We start from the raw sequence: 21,828 nt of genomic DNA on the forward strand, positions 1-21,828 counted from the left end.
TAAAATACATGCAGCATGATTAAGGTTGAAGGTTAAAAAGGTCCGATACTTAGCAGCTACATTATGTGTCACAGGCAGCCGGAAAAGTGTTTTAGACGCCCTTAAGCGATACCGAAGAAATGCCACCCGACCACCACCCTTGCACATGGCCTAAAAGGCCACGATCAAGTGATTCATGTAGATACGCAGACCATCGATGATTATCTATCTAACGATACTGGTCCCTCTGGGCTTAAACGCCGAGATGGTAGAGGATGCACCCCGTGGAGGTGGGTCGAGTATGTGGTAGGTAAAAACATTTTCGGATTATTGCGCGCTGATGTGTTTTGAATGCTGCCCCCACCCCCTTCTTTCTCCTCCCTTCTGCAGGTCGCGCCGGAACATCGGCTGAAGTATGGAAGAGCGATGATTGAGCGACCGACAGAAGGGGAACAAGGGGATCTGAGCAAAGTACTTATGCTAACGAGCTTTGAAAGGTGTAGACTTAGATATGACTGTGGCTCCTAGAACGTAGCGACTGGGAGGATGGACTGACATAGAAACTTGACGGGTTAGTACTGTATGACAGAATTCGACTCGAACCAGCACACCAGATAGTGCAACTATGACGTTTTACTAGATAGGGAAAGGACAAGGAAAGTTCCGGGGTAAGGTTTACCTAGGCACCGCCCGTCTGGAACAGTAGGAATGATGTTGATGTTCAAAAATGTACCACCTCCTTCTCGCACTCTTATAGATATAGCCAAGCTGTCCCACTGTTCTCCCGATTAATGCCCTCCGTTGCCTCAGCCTGGAAAACTTCTTGCCAAAAGAAGAAACAAAAAAAGTGGTTCAAGATCCAACCGTGGGCAATAGCCCGACCAGGTTAATTCCTGACCAACTGACCGAGGTGTAAGTATTAGCGATCGAGAACGCTCGCAAAGATAGCGAACGAAAGGAAAAGGAGGAAAAGGTAAAAAGAGCTCAGCACGTAGACAAATAGGATACTAAAGATACGCAGCAAGCGGAAAGAGATCTTTTTGGCCAATAACTGTTTTATGTTTTGTCATGAACATTTTTGTATGTAATACATGTACTGTCTTCCTTTGACTGAGTTTGTGTGTATGTAATGTATGGGTTTATGTATCCCCTCTGTTCGCGTCTCTGTGTTACCTGACCCCTGCTGTTCTGTGTTGTGAGCGCACTAAATGACCCATTACTGTACACGTCTCTCTTTCTCTCTCTCTCTCTCTACATGTCCTACATGTACCGAATGGCTCCTTTTAGGTTGCGGACGACTCTCGCTCTCTATGAGAGTCTCCCTATTCCCTCTTCCCTTTCGTGGTAAAATTGTGCCCCGTCGGCACCAGCCTAATTGGGTTCCCTTTTTGAACGCAAAGGTGTTCAGCAAAATTGACAGAAACTAAAACGATTGTGACTTGCCATATTACTACCTCTCCTTTCTGCAAAATAAATGAACTTGAATTGGCTAAGAGAGAAAGGGCAGGTAAGACGACTGATATCCCCCAATCTGGCCTTTTATGGGGGGGACTACATGTCAATGGCTTCCTATTCTTCAGTTCGTTAGAAATACGATCCCCAATGCCCAGATTGATCCCCAATGTCCAGGTTGCCCCACCCTTATGTACTCAAGCGCGAATGTTCAAAGCGTCCCCGCTTCTCCCATTGGCCCCTGCACCATATCAGAACTGATGGCCTTGATTAACTGTCGCTCCTCGATGAAGGTCTGTTTCACCCCGCTCTGTTTGAAAGAGTTAGCCAGCTCTAAAGGGAAATGTAAGACTGTTGAGGCTCGAGTTAGAAGGACGAGTCTCCCCTGAATGTTGCCAATTTTGGAGTTTTTTTTTTTTTTTGATGAAATACGCAAGCGATAGGAGTCTGAACTCTGTCCATATGTGTCATGAATAAACGCCGATTAGACTTGGTGCGAACACAGTAGAAATACCCACATACTTACTTCATGGTAATAGACTTCTGACTATGACCAATGAGCATAACCCCAGGTGCTAGGATTGCGAGTGGAATTCAAATGTAAAAATCTCTTCTCCTGCCAGTTCTCTAAAACGATTAGTTTCTTACCTGTCGGTGTAGTTTTGCAGCTTGATGATCTTTCTGGATTCACTATGCTGTGCATATTCCGCGGTCTTGTGGTTGGGTCCGGATTCGTAGTCTTTTCTCTCTTTTTTTTTTTTTTTTTCGTGTCCCAGGTGGGCGTCGGCGTCACCCTTCCTTGGGTGTATTTCCGGTGACGTCGGCATGCTTCCTGCGGAAGCTCCCATCCCTGGGCGCCATCTTCGGATTCTTTTTTCCGTGTTTCCTTCGTTTCCGAAGTGATGGCAATGTTCTATGTAGGTGAATTTTCCTTAACCGCCTTGTATGTAAAATCCATTTTATCTATTCATCTTGTCTTCATTCATTTTTTTTTTTTTTTTTTTGACCACCCCTTTTCTCTCCAGCCTCATCTTTCTGGCGGAGGTGGGTGGGTTCGCTAGTGAATCCAGCGCTTGGGCGGTGCGATCCTCTTCGCTCCTTCCAGGAACCTCTTGACAACCTGGGATGTGAAGAAGCTTCTGCCCATCTCACCCCTTGTGTAGGCTACTATAGCCGCTAAGTGAACCCTCAAGGAGGATGAACTGAGTTTTTTGTCCAGCAAGTGTGTCAGGTATCGCAGCACTGTGGAGTCTTTCTTCATCTTCTTGTGAAGTTGTTCACGTTTGCACCACATCGTGTATCTTTTCCACTTTGCGACATAGCACCGCCGTGTGCTCGGCCTCCGTGCCTCGCGAAGGACCCTGAGGGTGCTCTCTGGCAGTCTCAAATGTGCAAACTCTATGTCCTCAGGAGCCATGCTACTAGGCTCATGGTCTCTGGCTCTGGGTGCAGCACCTCCCCGTTCTGCATGGAGAGCAGGTCCTTCCTTCTGCCGAATCTGTGGGGTGCACTCTGTGACATCTCCATGATCTGCGAGTACCATGTCTGCCTCGTCCACTGTGGCGCGACCAGTATCAGGGTCATCTTGCTCGCTCTGCACTTGCTCAGTACTCGGTGTATCAGTGGTATCGGGGGAAAAGCGTAGGCAAATCTCCCGGACCAATCTATCCATAGGGCATTCCCAAGGGACCCCTCTTCGGGTAGTCTGGATGCGAAGTACTGGCATTTCGCATTCTGGCGTGTTGCAAACAGGTCCACTGATGGCGTTCCCCACCTGTTGAATAACCACCTCGTTTCCTGAGCATTGAGCTCCCACTCGTGGGATGCCGATGTCTGTCTGCTCAGCCAGTCTGCCTGAATGTTCTCTTTCCCTGGTAGGTGTATGGCTAGCAGGTCTATCTGTAGGGGGATGGCCCATCTCCATATCTCCTGTGCCAGTGTTGAAAGCGTTGTTGACTGTGTTCCACCCTGCTTGTTGATGTAGAACATCGCCGTGGTGTTGTCTGTCTGCAGTAACACCCTTTGCTTGTACAGTCTTGTCTGGAAGGCTTTCAGTGCCAGGAAGATTGTCTTCAATTCTAGGTAATTGATATGCTTTGTCGCATCTGCTGGCGTCCACAGTCCTCTCACTTTGAGCTCCTCCATGTGAGCGCCCCATCCCTTCAGGGATGCGTCCGTGGTGATGGTCACAGTCGGAGTTGGGGGTGTTAGAGGCTTTCCCATTGTTAGGTTTTCCATGTTCTACCATGTCATCTCCCTTTGCACTGCGTGCGTCACCACCACAAGATCCTCCCAACTGCCTGACGCCTGTGACCACTGTTCCTGGAGCCATTCTTGCATGGGTCTCATGTGTAGCCGCACATTCGGCACCAGGTGGATGCATGATGCCATCATCCCCATGATCTTGCTCGCAGTCCTCGCTGTCCGAGCTTGCCCCTTCCGGTAGAGGCGAGTTTCCTTGACCAGTGCCCTTGCTCTCTTCTCGCTGGGGAACACCTTGGCCTGCACGGTGTTGATCACCGCCCCCAGGAAGGTCTTCACTTGCTCCGGTTCCATTGACGATTTTTCCCAATGGACGGAGAACCCCAGGTTTATGAGCGTGCTCGTCACTGTCTGTGCGTGGTGTTTGCACCTTTGGTACGAACTCGCCTTTACCAACCAGTCGTCTAGATAAGGGTATACGTGTATCCCCTGTCTTCGTAGGTGTGCAGCAACTGCTGCGAGGCACTTCGTGAATACCCTTGGTGCTGATTTGAGTCCGAAGGCCAGCGTTGTGAACTGGTAGTGGCCTCCCCCGATTGTGAACCTGAGCATATGCTTGTGCTTTTTGTTCATCGGTATGTGCAAGTAGGCGTCCTTGAGGTCTATCGTGACCATGAAGTCTCCGACCTGCAGTTGCGGTAGCACCTCCTGCAGGGAGGTCATTTTGAACTTCTGTGTTCTTATGAATTTGTTGAGGAACCTCAGGTCTAGGATGGGCCTCATCTTGTCGTCTACCTTTGGTACCAGGAAGTACGTCGAGTAGACTCCCTTGTTCCTTTCCTTGAATGGGACTCGCTCTATGGCCTGTTTTTGCAGAAGTTCCTTTACCTCTTCCTGAAGCCTCGCCAGCTGGTCTCCTGCTGGTGGTCTTCCCCTTGGTTTCCTGCTTGTTGGCCTTTTCTCCAATTCCAGGCAATACCCGAATTGGATAATGTTTAGGATCCATTTGTCTGATGTGATTTCTCTCCATTCCTGGAGGTAAAATTTCAATCTTCCTCCCACTGGTGACATGTGGTCGTAGGTGTTTTGATTGTCCCGACCCCTTGGTACGTGGTGCCCCCCGGGGTCCTTTATGTGGCTGGGCACCCAGAGTTCTGTGGAGTCACTTCGAGGAGGGCTGCTGTCCCCCTCTCCTATTCTGGCCACGTCCGTTTCTCCCTCGAAAGGACTGACCTCTTGGTTGGTACTGCCAGGACTGCTTCTGCTGACCTTGATGTCCCTGTGAGTCTGTCTGGTGCGTTTGCTGGAAAGCCTGGTGTGATGTACCTGGTTGGTTTCCACCTCTCCCGCCGGGCCTCCGTGACGGGGTGCCTCTTCTGTTGCCTCTGAACTGCAACGCCCCCATAGACCTTGCCGTCTCATTATCTTTCTTGAGTTGGCTGAGTTTCTCGTCCACAGTTGCCCCGAAGAGCGTTTCGCCGTTGAACGGTGTGTTGAGGATACTGTGTTGCACCTCGGGTTTGAACCCTGAAATCCTGAGCCAGGCGTGTCTCCTTTCCGTGACACCCATCATCATCAGCCTGCTGGCAGTGTCTGCTCCGTCCAGGGCCGTCTTAAGGCAAGAATTTGCCGCATTTTTCCCCTCTTCGACCAACATCTCGGCCTTCTGCCTGGCCTCCTAGGGTAGGTCCTTCACCAAGTGCCCCAGGCCGTCCAAGATCTGGTACATGTGCCTGTTTATAAGAGCGTTGGAGTTAGCCATGCGCCAGTGGGTCGCAGCATTCCGTTCGATCCTTCTGCCCACCAGATCCATCCTCTTGCTCTCCTTATCCGGTGGTGGGCCCGAGGTAGTGGATACGTTGGCCCTCTTCCTAGCCGTGGCCGTGATAATGGAGTCTGCGGAGACCTCGCCCCGAATGTAGGCCGGGTCCTTCGTGGAGTGTTTGTATTTTTTCTCTGTTCTAGGGGTTACCGCCTTGCATGTTGCGGGCTCCTTGAATGCTTCTTGTCCCTGAGCCAAGACGCTCTCGAGCATTGGGAGGAACTGGCTCCTTGTCTGTGTTGGGAGCAAAGTCTCGAGCAGGAAGTCTGCTTTCTGCTTTTCCTCGTCGAGCTTTAGCTTAAATGCCGCTGCGGCAGACTGTATCGCCGAATTGTATGCCCCGATGTCGTCAGGCGGCGAGGGCCTCGAGGGGTATGTGTCGACCGCCTCCTCCGGGCTCTCGGTGTCGATATCCAGGTAATCCTCCTCGTTGGGGTCAGAGGTGGCCGACTCGGCGTCCAACCTACTGCCCTCCTCCTCGTCATAGCCGTAATCCTCGTAGGGATTCTCCTCATCTCCCTGGTCGTCGACCATCTCGGCGACCGGGCCATGTGCGTCGACGAGTTCCTCTTCCTCTTCGACCAGATCTAGCACAACGTGCTTGGTCTTGTGTGGAATTGTAAAGGCACTCATCTCGGCGTCGAAATCCTTTTTCCGCTGCAAGATGCTCGCCATCTCGGCCTCCAAACGCCGTCTTTTCTTTTCCCTTTCGGCCGCGTTCTCGGCCTCGGAACGCTCGGCCACTCTTTTCGTCACCTGGCTCGGCGGCGAGACTCCCGGCGTCGAATGTTTGGACGTCGAACCTTGTTTCGGGTCCTTGGTTGTCGTCAAAGTTTTCGGGTCTTTCTCCCTCGACGCCGATCGGTCCCTTTCGGAGACGATCTTCTGCGCCTTCTGCTGTTCAACCGCTCGGCCCCTTTCGGAGGCGATCTTCGGAGCCTTCTGCTGTTCAACAGCTCTCGGCGCCAGGGACTCCTTCTCCGAGGATCCGCTGGGCCTGTGTGTGGTCGCGGACTGCAGATGTCGCTGCGTCGGCGCCTTCGGGGTCTGGCCCTCGTTCTTTCGAGACTCAGGGTCTCTCGTACTCTTGTGGGACGTCGAGTCTCCTACCTTATCAGGCGTCTTCTTGGAATCGGTCTCTACGACCGTGTAGCTGTCGTCTTCGGCGGCAGCGTTGTCCTCTTCCTCTGAGGACATCCCCAGGTCGTACAGCGAAGGCGTCGGGGCTTTTCCTCCGAGGGTGGCGTGTGCTACCCTCTGACTCTTCCTCACACGAAGGGTCTTCGCGGCGAAGACGGAGCAGGCGTTGCAGTCTTCGGTTCTGTGGTCCACCGGTAGGCAAAGGTTGCACACCGGGTGCTGATCTTTCTGCGCGTACTTGTGTCTGCAATTCGGGCAGAACTTGAACGGCGTGTTGTCCATCCTCGAGCGTTTCAGGCCTCCCTGACCGCGTGGACGTCGATGATCGTCGAAGTTCTCGACGTTCTCTCCTTCTTCTCTCTTCGCCAATGGTCTGCGAAGTCTTCCTTGGTCTTCTTCCTTCAATTTCTTCTCGAACATCTCTCTTTGCAGTACTTTCTCCAAAAATGTCTGGAGCCCAACGGGAACGATCCAGACCCGACCGCGGAAAAAAGAATCTGAAGATGGCGCCCAGGGATGGGAGCTTCCGCAGGAAGCATGCCGACGTCACCGGAAATACACCCAAGGAAGGGTGACGCCGACGCCCACCTGGGACACGAAAAAAAAAAAAAAAAAGAGAGAAAAGACTACGAATCCGGACCCAACCACAAGACCGCGGAATATGCACAGCATAGTGAATCCAGAAAGATTCACGCTGCAAAACTTGTTTTTGCCCCTTCAAAGATATACGATCACCGGAGGAGAAGGGTCGGACAGCCTGGCTGCAGATCATGAGACACATGCGACCTCGACCAAAGGTGGAGCCGCAGCGCAACAAGATACGGGACGAGGCAGCACTCTCAAACGTGATAAACGAAAGGATGAAGGGCTGTCCTGAAGCTTTCTGTCCACTAACCCACGTGTGCCTGAAGCCTCCGTCCCCCTTTTTCACGCCCGATTGATGGGCCTGCTTGCTTGTTATCCTTTGCTCCCTTGGTCCCTTTGGTGTGTCCCAGGAAATCTGACCCCACTCCGCTCTCTCTCCCATCGACTATTGAACCACACGCCCTCTTTTCCATGTGACTTTTTGCCGAAAGGAAGAACAGCATTTAGGTGGAAATGGGGTTATGCCGCGTAAATATAGGTGCCGAGCATAAGGCGCCACTAAAAGGATTGGTTAGGGAACAGGACTGTGGTCTAACAGCAAAGGATAGACCGCACCTTGCAACGCGAGAGGTTAAATCCGAGCTGGACCTATAGCTCCACCGCCGGTGCTCAACAGCGCCAACAAAAGGACACGGACTAGAGCCTGGAAATTCACGAAATTGATGTACATAAGCGGCGTTCATTTGTCTTTTCCCATTCCCCTCCCTGTACGCACCACGAATATCGTGAGACGTTAACCGCATCACTCCGCCAGTAAAGGCCCGTGCCCACATGTACCTGATAGCCATTTTAGGCACCATGGCCTCTTTGCCCGCTCATTGAAATCCCTGGCTTCCCTCCTGCGCGCATTTGGCATTTGAACACCCCCCCCCCCACTCTCAACTGACCCTCTCCCTCTGCACACCCTGGCTGCCCCCTCCCTCACATGCACAAGTCCGCATGACCCTGTCCTTGGGAGTCACGGCCGCGCCTGACCAACACCTCCTTTCCTTTCATGAATAACCCCTCTGTTGGTAAACCCTCCCTCCGCGATTGACTGTCCACACAGGTCCGAGGCCATCGCCTAAGCCGGGAGATACTGTTTACTGCCCCTTATTGTATGGAGTCACTCCTCTTCAAAGGACCCAGTATTGATCCTGGCCTCCCCACCCCCTGGGGTACGATCAGGCGCACACATCCAAAGAATCGGCGGAACACTCAGCTGCGTGATTGCCCCCTCCTCTTATCGGGAGGCTAAGGGCCTCTATTGTGGATGTATGTGGGGTGGGATTGACACGAAGATTATGGGGATGTCTTTCCCTTGTTTCACAATGTCGTTATTGTAATAAGGAATGTTTTGTAAGGTATAAAAGGCGATGTCTCAGAGAACTTGGCAGAGCACCTCCCGAAAGACACTGTGTTTCGTGTCCGAAATGACAGGCTCTCCTCATGAGTAATACATCCTGTTCTTGTGATTCCTGCTTCCAGCACCCGTCTCTTTATTTGGTAATTATTCAGAATGGGAACTAAGAGGCGACTTGCGCCAGCAGCCCGGGCATCGATAGTAATATGGGCTCACTTTCAACAGGTCAAGGTAGTCCTAAACAACTGGAAGGACACGAGCAAAGCAAACTTTGCCTGCTGGCTCAATTGGATAATTAACCTTCGAGGAGTTGATAACATAGCTCTCCAACAGTCGCCACGGCGCCCTCCTAAGCGACATATGTGGTCTGCCCTTGATCGCTATTTCACCACCCATAAACCGCCTTAGCTCTCTCTATCCCCCCTACACAACTACGCCGCACTGACACTGCTGGGTATCGTGTGTTCGACGATATTTTACTAGCTTTGTGTAATCGTGAACCTGGGCTCCACTCTCATGACATTATTGATACTACTGTATATTGTCTGCTACTCACTTTTGTGGTGAGTTAATTCACTATCGAATGTTGAAGTTAGATACATGCACCTTCATAGATGCTATCTGAATGTACTTGTGAGTTAATCCCTTACAACTTCAGGCCTGCTCTTGGCTGGCACCCCTAAAATCCATCTTGCTCCAATTAAATCTCTGTCCTCAGCCTTGCTGCTAGACTCATCTCGGACTGTAGAAAATTTGATCACATCTCCCCCGTCCTCAAAAATCTCAAGTGGCTCCCAATAGAAGGTAGATCCACCTTCAAGATTGCCTGCATCACTCACAAAACTCTCCACCAAAAAACCCCTTCCTACCTTGCAACAGAACTACACAAAGCAGGTTGCTCTAGATCCCTGAGGAACACAAACTCCCTAGTCCTCATCCCTCTTAGACTTAAATGTCAAAAAACACAATCCTGTGTGTTCTCCGGCAACGCTCCCACTATCTGGAACTCTATCCCAAAAGATATCCGTTGCAACCCCTCCTACCCTCTCTTCAAAAAAGAACTAAAAATACTTCTTCTTAAAAAATATTGGGGTATCTAATGTTACTGACACAAGTATTAGGATATCTCATGTTAATGGACTCCTTACCTTCTCACTCCCCTCTCCTCTATGTACTCCTCCTAACTCCCCCTCTCTATACCCTCGTACTCTTACTCCCCCTCTCTTCACTCCCCTCTCCCTCCTAACTGTCATTACCCATTCCCATCTCAATTTCTATCCCTATTCTCCCTGCCCCTTTAGACATGCTGGCTACAGTATCATTTTGTAACTCGTTCTCGCTTACATTTTTAATCTATTTCATTGTGTGTTTTTTTTTCTCCTGCCTTGCCTTGTAAAGCGCTCTGATACTCTTGGGTCCAGTAGCACTATATAAAACCTTTGAAATAAATAAATAAATAACATTTCTGAATTATTTTGTATTATTTTATACTACTCTACTCTTTTTCACTATTGTAATGTACTATTTGTATTATTATTTGATACTGAAACTCCCAATAAAATATTTTGAAATGAAAAAAAAAAGAAATCTAGGTACAGTAAGAATTTTAAATGAGAACAGAGCCTGCAGATGCAGATATTCTGAGATTGCTATTATATAATCTTTGACAGTATACATGTTAATCTGTCCTGAGATAGTGAGTGAGCATACTGAAGAACCGGTGTGATAAATGTGGAGATCAGCACACTGTCCCAGAAGTCTGCTCCAAAGTACAGAAACAGCGATTTCTGAAACCGTTGTATGGTCGCTAGGATGGCACAAATTAAGTCGTCTTTCATATGGTGAACTGCTGTGTTTCCGCTTTCACCCTGCATGTCCACATCTGCTTACAAGTGCACTTTGGGTGGACATCTTTGCACAGAAAAAGAAAGGAGATGCGGGAGCGTAAACTCTGTATGTAGGTTTATAAATAGTATTTTGTAGTATGTTTCGTAGTACTACAAACTTACTATAAAATACTGCTTGTGAATAGGTACCAATATCTTTTAATGTCTGAAGTAAGTATGGACCCTTCTGACAAAGAGGCACTATTCATCTAAAAAACTTGTAAATGAACAGATTACTGAAAAAGTCCCAGATGACATTGGGCAGGAAGATCGGTGGGTTATCAGGGCTAATTTACTATGATAGAGGACAGTACAAGGTTTGTCCATGACTGAAGTGATGTGGAGCAGGAATGAGGATTTCCAAGACAAATGTTGGTCATTAGTACCAGTAATCTTGCATTTATCCATTAAATGGCGATTATAATAGCAACAAAAGTGCATTTTCTGTTTGTGCTGCCGTTAGGTGGTACCCCATTAAACTCACAGGCCCTCATAACAAATGCTAAGTAATGTGGCAACTGTAGTTACTGGCCCTACTGGGATTTCAAGCTGTGCATAAACACTGCAGCCATACCGTATTTCATCTGGACCCTCGGCCCACTTTCTGCATGAAATTGAAGAAAAATATGCAGAAATCAAAGCAGAAACACCTATTCTTGCAAGTTATTCCCTAATACTGGGAATTGTACATCCCCTTCCGCCAATTTTTGGGTGGGGACTTGAGGAGTTCTGGGCCACTGTCCAGAGATTACCCTTTAGTAGCATCAATTGGAGGCACAACCTCTGGAACTTTGTAAGAGAGAGGAACTCACTGAGTTCGAACCAACATACGTTTTAAAACAAACTAAGGAAGTATACACTTTAAATGTAATTTAAATCTTCACTAATGGAAACATGTCCCTATTACCACACTGCAAATTAAAAAATAAACAAAGCATTCATTAATTCAAAACAATCAAGCCACCAGATTTAGCATGTACTTACCATTTAAAATTAATTGCACAGACAGGTAAACAGCAGCCAAACATATCCACCACTTTCATGGGGAGATCAAGCCCGCTGGATGATTTATGAAGGCATACACCTAAATCTGCTGACCCTGCAATTAGAAAAATTGTGAAGAACTTAAATAAAAATCTTTATTTCATGAATTTTTAACCGGTTTCTGGCAAGAAGAACTTAACGTACAAGTCTTCATTTTGAGTCTTTGGGACGATACATAGTAAATTGCCCAAGTGGGCGGTACAACGAACATGGAATTGATTAAATAACACGTGCACAGGATTTTCAGCTATTGGATCAAAGATCTCCTACTGCTGGGAAAGTTGTACACCCCCCATAAGGAAATGCCTCTTTTTGGATGATCACCCCCAAAGTTTTGGAGTGATGCTGCTGGTTTTTCGACTCAGAGTGCATTGAGGCCTACTAACCAGACCTCAGTGCCAGTGTTCTCACCCTTTACAAAATGTATGCTGAACTGGCTAACCCCAGTGCTTTAAATGGGCCTGTACGGAGTACCGACACCCCCCCCCCCCCCCCTCCCCCAAATTACCGGCATTTCTCCGCAACCGAGGAGAAAACTGGTACTCACTGTATCAGGGCGGCATTTTAGGTCACAAATAGTCATGTGAAGAAAGGGAAGCCCTTTAAAAAGCACAATTAGCTCTGACTTTCCCTTTCTTCTTTGCCAGCACAACAGGAAGGGAAACAGCCATAAAATTCCACCAACGAGCAAGAAGCAGGTTTCCAGCCAGTGGCAGTCTGATTGAGGACCGAGCGACAAGGAACCTTCATCCACTCCATAGGTGAGTGCCCTGCGTGCCGCCACAATCTCCTCGTGCATAAAACAATGAATGTGTCCATGTGCACTGCAGGGGCGGCTGCAGTGCTTCACCATGGTACCTTACCTTCCAGGCTACCATGCTACAGCTTGGGCAGAGCGGGGAGGACAGCAGGTGGCTAGCTGCTTGCGTTCTTTGCTTGAAGAAAGTTCTTTTATTAAAAAGTGCTACTCACTAATTGTTTTTACTTTCACTGCAGCTACTTCCATGCAGCCCAGAAAGAAGCTGTGTACCTGGTATATGGAAATCGAAATGCTGAACTGTTTGCAAGATCCCTGGGCTATGTTTCAATATGAGGCATATGACAAGTACATTTCTCTCAAGTCAGGGAGCTAGAGATCCTTGTAGAAATGCATTTGCACTTACTTTCTGATTCGCATGAGAGTTGAAGCAATTTTGTATATGTTGTTCCAGATAATGGATGAGAATGTTTTCCTCTGTTTTTTCCTTCTTGCTGTTCTCCATCACTGGTCCTTGCACTACCGTAGAGGAACTGGGACTTCACCTGAAGTGGATTTTTTCTAGGCCTGGAATATAAGTCTTCTGTTTCTTATGACTGCGCAGGTGATGCAACCGGTCATGAAGATGACTTGAGCCCTGGTGGTGAGCCAGCGTTGTTTCTTCCTTCAGTGTGGGTAGTTATGTCAAACTTCTACAAGCCCATGACGGGAAGAGTTACAGTGGTTAAGGTGCTTTCATGGGTGTCTGAATATTGTGAAGGAGGCTGCTGAGCAGAGTGTTCCCTCCATTCAGGTGGGTGAGGACCAGGGCTTCACCTGAAAATAACCTCTGGAGGGAAGGAATTTTCGAGGCAGAGCTCTTATCATACTAGGAGCAGCCGATCTTGAGTTACCTGCCTCAGATGCAGAAATGACTAGATCCCCCAAACTGCAAATGTTACTGACATCCTACAATAATCACAAACAGGAAAATTCTGATTTTTTTTATGATGTCTCCGTTGGGAGAGGGACACATACAGCCAGCCCTACACCTCCTTTTAAAGAAAATTGATGCAAATTCAAGTAACTTCCCGGGACCATAACTGCAGTTTAGAGCTAAATAAAGTAAAAACATCTATTTTAGGCGTGGTTTCTCCATTATTGGCTGCCTTCTTCTGGATGCATTCCAACTTGGGATTTCTGCACCCACAGAGCGCCACTACTGTGTTGTGACAAAAGCATAACACCAGAACTAGATTTCCATCAATGTAAAATTAGTGAATTAGCAAAGTGGTACACAGACTACTGTAATTATTGACCCAAGAATGTAGCTGTCATTTCAGATGTGGCCAGAGGGCTAGACCCTGCAAGCCACACAGGGAGCCTAAGAACCACCCACGCCACTACAGGCCAGGACACATCCCCCTACAATGGAAGGAGGGAGCGGGCAGAAAAGTAAAAAAAAAAAAAAAAAAGAAGGATCATGGTTAGCTGGGGAATTGCAGGCCTGTCTTTCCTGCTACAATGCTGTGGAAGCATCCAGGATCCAGGAGTATGAGGTTGTGAGCAGTACAGTGATATGAGTGAGAAGTGCCAAATGGCTGCCCCTCCCCAAATGTGGTGGTGGACCAATGGTTGCAGTAGGGGCAAGTCTTGCAATTTCCACTACAGCAGCTTAGAAATTTGCAGGGTTCCACCGCACGGTGAGGTGTACCAGACTGGTCATCACCAGTTGACACAAAAGCTGGCTGTACCTGGTATTTATGAAAAAAAGTGAGCCACACAGTGGGAGTGGGTGCACCATGGAACCCACAGCACCCAAGGGTGGAAGCCAAGCCTTGGATTGAGGAGAAGGAGCATGGTTAAGGGAAGCTTTGAGCATCAAGCACATGTGGGTACAGGGTTCCTCTCCACGTAGAATGCCTCCTCACATTTACACTTCTCAACCACATGAGTCTGAAACTTCCATGTGCCAGCCATCCTACCTAAGTACCTTCTTTGAGCTGTGGCCATGGGATACTCCCAAATGTGAACACCCCAAAATGTACCTCAATTACCTGGCTACAGAATTTATGATTCGGAAACTGTGTTAAACCTAAATTTCATGAGGCTAAGTACCCAGTAATTTCCTCAGAACAGAGTGAAGCTATCGGCAGCACATAGGAGAAGATTGACTCCTCAGTGCCTTCGGCATCTAATTGAGCAATATCACTTATACCAGCGTCGGAACGCTTTCTCGACATAACACATGGTGCTAAATCGGCATTAAGTTTTGGTGCGGACAAACGTCGCACGTGTGGTGGCATACCACATAAGGGTGCCCACTGACATTGGGGTCCTCTTAACCTACGTGCACATTGAGTTATCCTTTGCCCCTTCCTTCCTCATCCCGTCCTGATGAAGACCCTGTTCTGAGGAATTCAGTCACCCGGTCTCTTTGTGGGTCGAAACGTCGACACTCTCATTTGGAGCCTGCACCTGTAATTTCCTGCCCCCCCCCTAATCCGCTTGCTAGCAGTGCAAATAAAGGAACACGGAGGACTTTAGAACCACGAGCCAGTGAAAAAGAATTACATTTTTTGCGAGCTTTTATAGTCAGGGCAGGCTCATTCTTGTATATAAATCATTTTCACTTTGTTTCACTGATCTCTTTGATCAATCACTTGAGCACTTACTTTCACTCTTCTCTGTGCACTATATTGATATTAGAACCCCTTGGTTTTGTAAATAACTTTATAAATTTGCCAATCTTTTTCAAAATGTTTATTAAATAAGTGAGTCCGTCTGGAATCAATTGAAATTTCGTAGTTTGTCTGTGCCTGTGTTTTCCACTCCTGGTAAGTGGATTGCTACTATTGTTGTGCTTCTTTGTAATGGCCACGTCACAATCTCCTCTGCTAGCCTTTTGGCACCAGAAAGTAGGCTGAGAGCACTCCTAACGGCCTTCCAGATTGTGGCACCTATCCTATAGCTCTTTTCAAAGAAGGTAGGTGACTTCATTTTTCATGTTTAATATCCTTGCTGCTTTTGGGTCTTGCCCGTGGTTAGATGTTGGGTGCTGGTTTTATTAATTCTATACAATATCTCTGTTGGATTACGTTGAGTATCCATTTGTTGGAGGGGATGCTATGCCATTTGCTGAGAAATCGTCAGATTCTGCCCATTACTGGTGGTGGGGAATGCATGGCCAGGCATTCTGTGAAGTCACTTTCTGGTGTAGCCAGCAACTCGCTTCACCTTGCCCTCCCTCAAAATACCGGTGTATTGCTACTGTGTTGGTGTGCTGTGGCTTGGTTTTGTATGAGGTGAAGGATGAATGAGAGGTTGATGATTAAGAGCCTCCTCATACCCTCATTCTGCTTCCTTGACGTTTTTTCTCCCTGAATTGCAGTGCACGACCGGGCTTACCTGCTTTGTTGTCCTTCATTCTCTGAAGGGACTTGTCGAATGCTGGCCCAAAAAGAGAGTCCACTGTGAAGGGCATATTCACCTCAACTTCCAGCATCTCCTGCTTGAACCTGGATACCCTCAGTCAGCGTGCCTCCTGAGGTTGGTCACGGTGCATAGTTGGTTGCTGGCGGTGTCTACAGTGACTAAGGCTGAGTTCAAACATATTTCAAGGAGGAATTGCTCATCCTCTTTCCCTCCTGGACCAGTACTTTCCATCTCTTCTGATATTGCTCAGGGGGGTGCTGCAGGAAACACTTTCTCTCTCTATCTTATTTGACTGCTGGTGGGCAAACTAGTTCAGCAGGGCGTCTTAGTTGGCAATCCTCCATGGGATTGCTATCGACCACTCCAACTTCGTGCGCACCACACCCACCCAATTGCTTTCTCTTGGATGGCCCACTGATGGCAGTTAATTGGCTGATTTGCATGCTGTGGAGATGATGATGTAATCAGTAGCCACTGGTCCATTGATGTAGACTTGGTCATGTGTAGCATGTGTGTGGAATGACAGCCTTCGATGTGGCTGATTCCTTGAAGGCTTCCCTTCCCTGATCCAATACAATTGGGAGCTTTGGAAGAAGTTGGCTCTTCTCGTTGAAGGCGATAATGTTTCAAGCAGGAAGTAATGCTCCCATTGCTCCACTTAAAGCTTGACACTGTGAGTGTCTGCCAACAATTATACCACTGTAATAACAAGAAAGGGTTTGGCCCTTAATCAGTAAGGCCGGACCAATATAGTAAGAACAAACACAAAGAAGTGCCAATTCTGATACTCATTCAAATATTACATTTATCCCAAGGGCCAGAAGACCTAAACAATCTGGTTGCAGCAATAATTTATTATTTTTCTTTCAAGTATTTTTTCCTCATTTCATACTTTGTTTTGATGAAAAGTTCATTATTTCCAATTTTCCAATATATAAAAATAAAGTTATAAACATACACTGAAGACACCACAACATTTAACAGACAAGATCACACAAACGTAACAAATATACAATTCAAATCAATATACAATTATAAACAAACACAATATATTTGTAGCTCTGGTTCTAGTAGGTTTTTGAACATCACTTTTATAACTGTACACTGCCTCTGATCCTTTTTGTTATAACATATCACTTTTGATTATAATTTAGAGGCAAAATCTAAATGGTGAACCTACTTAGCTCACTTAATTTCAAAGTATTATATACACACAATCTTTAGTGAACAGCAAGTGATAAACCCATCCTAGTGGGCTCCTATTTGGCCAGGAACTCATTCCTGGTAGGGTCTGTCACCAAACTCCTCTTTGATTTTGAAGGCCTTCTCCTGTTCCTCCACTGTGTCCCGTGTTAGCAGAAGTTCCAACTACAATTCTTCACCTTCAATATTAACTGGTGTTTCCTTCGAGGACAGGAGCAGGAACTTGCATCCCTTTAAGGACTCATTGGTCACCTTCTTTTATTGATTAAGACCTCCATTTCAATCTTGAGGTACCTCTTCCTTTTGTCAAGCGCCTTCTCCTTGGCATCGATATAGATCACCATTGCCTTTTTCTCAGAGCCAAAGTTTCTCCCTCCTGGGTCAATTCTACTCTTGTGCTTTCAATCACGATTTAGGGGAAGGCCAGCTCTGAGGGCATGTCCTGAGGTATGCCTGTGTTTGGATCGGAGGGGCTCTTTGGGCTTCTGTTTGCCTTCTGCTATCTTTGAGCTTTAAGTAGACTTCTTGGGTTCAGAGCCTGACCCCTTTGGCTCTGTCCTAGGTTTCCACTGCCCGTATGCCTTCATCCTTTGGTATCCCTGAACAATGTTTTTTTGGAAGCTTTTCCTTCTTGGCGTTGTGTCGGCGTCAGGATCTTGCTGCTGTGCCATTTCAGTGTTGTCATCCCTGTAGGTCTCCTCAGCTCTGGGAGTCAGTTTCTATACCTAAGCCATGAAGCAGTGCATGCACCTCTGTTTTCTTTGGTTGAAAGGAATGTGGTCCTTGGGCAGACAAGTTGCAGACTTGATGGTTATCTTCCTACGCAAACGTGTGCTGGCACTTAGGGCAGAACCCGAATGACGTGTGTTCCATGCTTTACCAGCATTGTTTAGCCACAGGTCTGAGGACCTTGTGATGTCCTCAGCTTGAAAACTGCCAGATCATTGGTGCAAACCTGGTAATCTTCTTTGTACTTCGGTGTCTGGTGCTTTTTCATTGGTTCCCTCCGGTTCTTCCTCGATTTCCGATGAAACCGCTCCTTCCTTCTCCTGTCTGCTTGGGAGCTACCTCACTGCACCTTTGTGGGCTCCGTATTATCTAAGCAGAGGAGAAGCGAAGAATCATCCACTTAGTCATACAATCTTTTTCCTCTAGATGCTAATTCTCTTATTAGGGGTATGGCAGAAAAATTAAACAGGTGAAGAGATGAGGAAGATCCCTGAAGTGTGGAGGTTGCTGCAAATGGTGCAAGTAGGACTGCCTGGGTACTGTCTTGAAAAAATTGAGTCAGGTCAAGGAAGAATCCTTGAACCTTGCTGCCTCTAACCGATCTACAAGAATATTATGGTTGAGAGAGTCAAAGGCTGCCAATAGATGCAATAACACCAGAGCAATATTTCCATTGAGTTTTGGTCATCCATTACCACAGAATCTGTGCTATTGCCCACTTGCAATATCCCCCTGCTTATGTAAAAGTAGGCTAACGTTGGAATTTTAAGAACAGAACCGTATTTAATTGATGTATTCAATACATTAAAAACTGAGATTCTATGGCATTGGTATGTTTCTCATAAGCACTGATGGACAAGGGTCGATTGATGAGCCTGATTTGACCCCTTCAACTAGTTTTGGAAGACTGCTCTCCTCCAAAAGGTTGAAAACGAGAAGTTGGTGAGGATTTTTATTATCAGTCCATGTGTGCAAATTGATGCTGTTTTTTTGTGGAACTTGCTCTTGTTGACTATTTTATATATGAAAAAAATATTCAAAGTATCACAAAAGTCTTGGGATGGTACTTTGGATGGAGTCACTCTTTCAGAGGAAAATCATTATTTAATTATTTACAAAATATCCTCCTACTTTTTTGATACCTCTGAATTTTTATAGAAGTAATTGTTGGATTTAATTTTAAGCAGTACATATTTACATTCTGTCCTCCCGACTTTGAATTTCAACGTATTTTCTTCTTTTTAGTCCCTACACCAATGATGTTTAAGACGGTGTAAGTGAAGTTTAGCAGCTTTTTCCACTGGAGTGAAATGAGAACTTGTTTAGAATGTGTTATGACTCTGCATCCTTGTAAGTGAGAGTGTAGTATGACAGCGTCTTGTAGTCCAGATGAAAATTCAGGTTCAGCACAGTCAACCTGATGACTTCACTTCTGCCCAGTTGCCTTTGGGGTACTGCATACGGCAACTAAGTTGATGTTTTCACTTTCGGGTCATGTTATGCAAATATTGTCTGTTGAATTTAAGACACCTTCATGCTGGTTGATATGAAGGGTTTATTCAAATTCAAGGATGATGGTACAGCACCAACTGTACAGCAGGACATCCAGCTCTCGAATGAGTGATTCATGTGTAGGTATGCATCACTATATTCCATGACATAGCCAGCACTCTAAACAGGGCTTAATACATCTCCCAGATTACAACACATCCCTCTTTCACTAAGGAAAACAATAAAAACATAAATTGAAAGTTGCAGTAGAGGAAAGAAAATCCTAAACAAACAAAAAAATGTCATAAATGAACAACACATAGATATGAGTAAAAATCATCGTCTTTTAGCAACACCAAAGATCCTGCAATAGAGACATAGTACAAAGAACAATAGCATCAATATAAGACAAAATCTTTGTACTTCACAGGTAAATGTATTTTCCTATTGCAAGTAGCTTCAATCAAGGAGTCATAACCATCAGACATACTACTCTCATACGGTGTACAAACATTTGAGGATTTTCCAGTATATCTCACCAGCCTAGACATGCTCCACAGAGCCGGTCCTAGGCCTTCTGAGGCCTTCTGAGGCCCCGGGCGAAAGGGAAGATGTGAGGCCCCTCTAAGTGCCTTACTGCCTGCGCGAGTGCGCTTTTCCCTACTCTGCGGGGCCGGCAGGGGGCCCCCTGAGCGCGAGGCCCTGGGCAGCTGCCCATACCGCCCATGCCTAGGACCGGCCCTGTCTAGGACCGGCCCTGATGCTCCACATACAACCAGTGTCAACTTTCACCACATTCTTCTTAATGGCAACAATCGTGAATGGACCAATGAAACCGGACTTTCCTTTAGGAGTATGTCTTGGGCTTTTCACCATAACCTTATCACCAAGACACCATTTTTTGCTTTTCACACACATCATAAGAGTCATAATCCAGTTTGTATTTTCGCTGATACTCAGATATTCTGGAACGCTTTACTTCAACAGACATATCCACATCAGTACATGCATGCAACCAAGACTGGTTTAACTTTGAGACAGCCTTCCTTCCCTTCAAAGCTTCAAATGGGGACTTTTTCGTGACTGTATTAGGAGTGGTCCGATGTGCCCACCACGAATCTCTCAAGACACTACGGAAGAACAACCTAGACTCAAAAGCACGTTGCGCGCAATCTTTGACAACCCGGTTCATCCTTTCAGTCAATCCATTGGCCTGTGGTGTATATAAGCCCGTTTTCTGATTAATTATGTTGAGATCTTTAACAAACTTGCACATCTCATGGGACACAAATTGCACCCATTGTCCGTAACCAGAAATTTAGGCACACTCTCAGAAACAAAAACATCTCTAAGGAAATCAATAACAGCACTTGTGTTCACAGTGGACACACATTTGGTGACCACCCACTTGGAAGTGTAATCAACTAACAAAAGAACAAAACGCTCATAGGAAGGCAATAATTCAAAAGGGCCTACAATATCCAAGCCCAATTTCGACCACACCAGATCTGGAACCTCTACAGGAGATAAGGGCACAAGATTGGGAACATAAGACTTATCACTGGAGGCGGATGTATGTCGGTACAACGCATACTTTTACAACGCCTACCTTTACAACGCATTTTTTACACCGCAACATCCATTACAACGCATGCCATTACAACAAATTCTTTGAAACTACCTTTACAACGCATTCCACTACAACACATACTACATTTACAACGCATACCATTACAACGCATACTATTACATAGCATGTATGGTAAGTATTGGATAGTGTAGGGGTAAAAATTACTATTCTAACTCCAGGGGGTGCAACAGTAGGGTAAGTGTTGGATAGTGTATGGGTAAAAATTACTATGCTAACTCCAGGGGCTGCAACAGTAGGGTAAGTATTGGATAGTGTAGGGGTAAAAATTACTATTCTAACTCCAGGGGCTGCACAGCAGGGTAAATGTTGGATAGTGTAGGGGTAAAAATTACTATTCTAACTCCAGGGGGTGCAACAGTAGGGTAAGTATTGGATAGTGTAGGGGTAAAAATTACTATTCTAACTCCAGGGGCTGCAACAGTAGGGTAAGTGTTGGATAGTGTAGGTATGTGTTGTAATGGTATGCGTTGTAATGACTGCGTTGTAATGACATGCGTTGTAGTGGTATGCGTTGTAGTGACATGTGTTGTAATGGCATGCGTTGTAATGGATGTTGCGTTGTAATGGATGTTGCGTTGTAAAAGTTTCGTTGGAAAGGTAGTGCGTTGTAAAAGTTGCGTTGTAAGTGTTGTTTCCCCTGGAGGCACATGAGACACAATCCTTAACTACTTTTTCAATCATATGATTCATACCTGGCCACCACTATCTCTCTCTCACCCGAGCTTTGGTGAGACTTCTCCCCAAGTGACCCTCACGAGCTATGTTAATTATTCTATCCCTGAATTCAACTGGTGGAATCACTCTGTCACCTCTCGTGAGATTGCCTCAATAAAACGACAACTCATCTCTCACAACCCAGTACATTTTCATTTCTTGGTCTAAAATATTATAGTCAGGCCACCCTTGACTTGTCCACATTTTGAGAGAAGAAATAATTTTGTCTTCCTTTACACCATCCAACCATTCTCCACTGGAAAGAGCTGGCTCAACAACCCAACATACACTTTCAATTTCAGCATCATTTTGCACACATTCAACAGGCAACCGAGAAAGACAATTGGCAGACTTGTT

At 46.5% G+C, this 21,828-nt stretch overlaps 1 protein-coding gene across 1 annotated transcript in view; it reads right to left on the reverse strand.

The window, feature by feature from the left end:
• Positions 1-21,828, reverse strand: part of ALG1 (ALG1 chitobiosyldiphosphodolichol beta-mannosyltransferase) — a 442,794-nt gene that overhangs the window by 75,790 nt on the left and 345,176 nt on the right. The window contains exon 11 of the mRNA XM_086941231.1: positions 11,453-11,567. Within this exon, the coding sequence (XP_086797357.1) occupies positions 11,453-11,567 (115 nt within the window). The remainder of the gene's footprint in view (positions 1-11,452; positions 11,568-21,828) is intronic.

Source organism: Lissotriton vulgaris, chromosome 10 (genome assembly GCF_964263255.1).
Source record: "Lissotriton vulgaris chromosome 10, aLisVul1.2, whole genome shotgun sequence".
NCBI classification, from domain to species: domain Eukaryota; kingdom Metazoa; phylum Chordata; class Amphibia; order Caudata; family Salamandridae; genus Lissotriton; species Lissotriton vulgaris.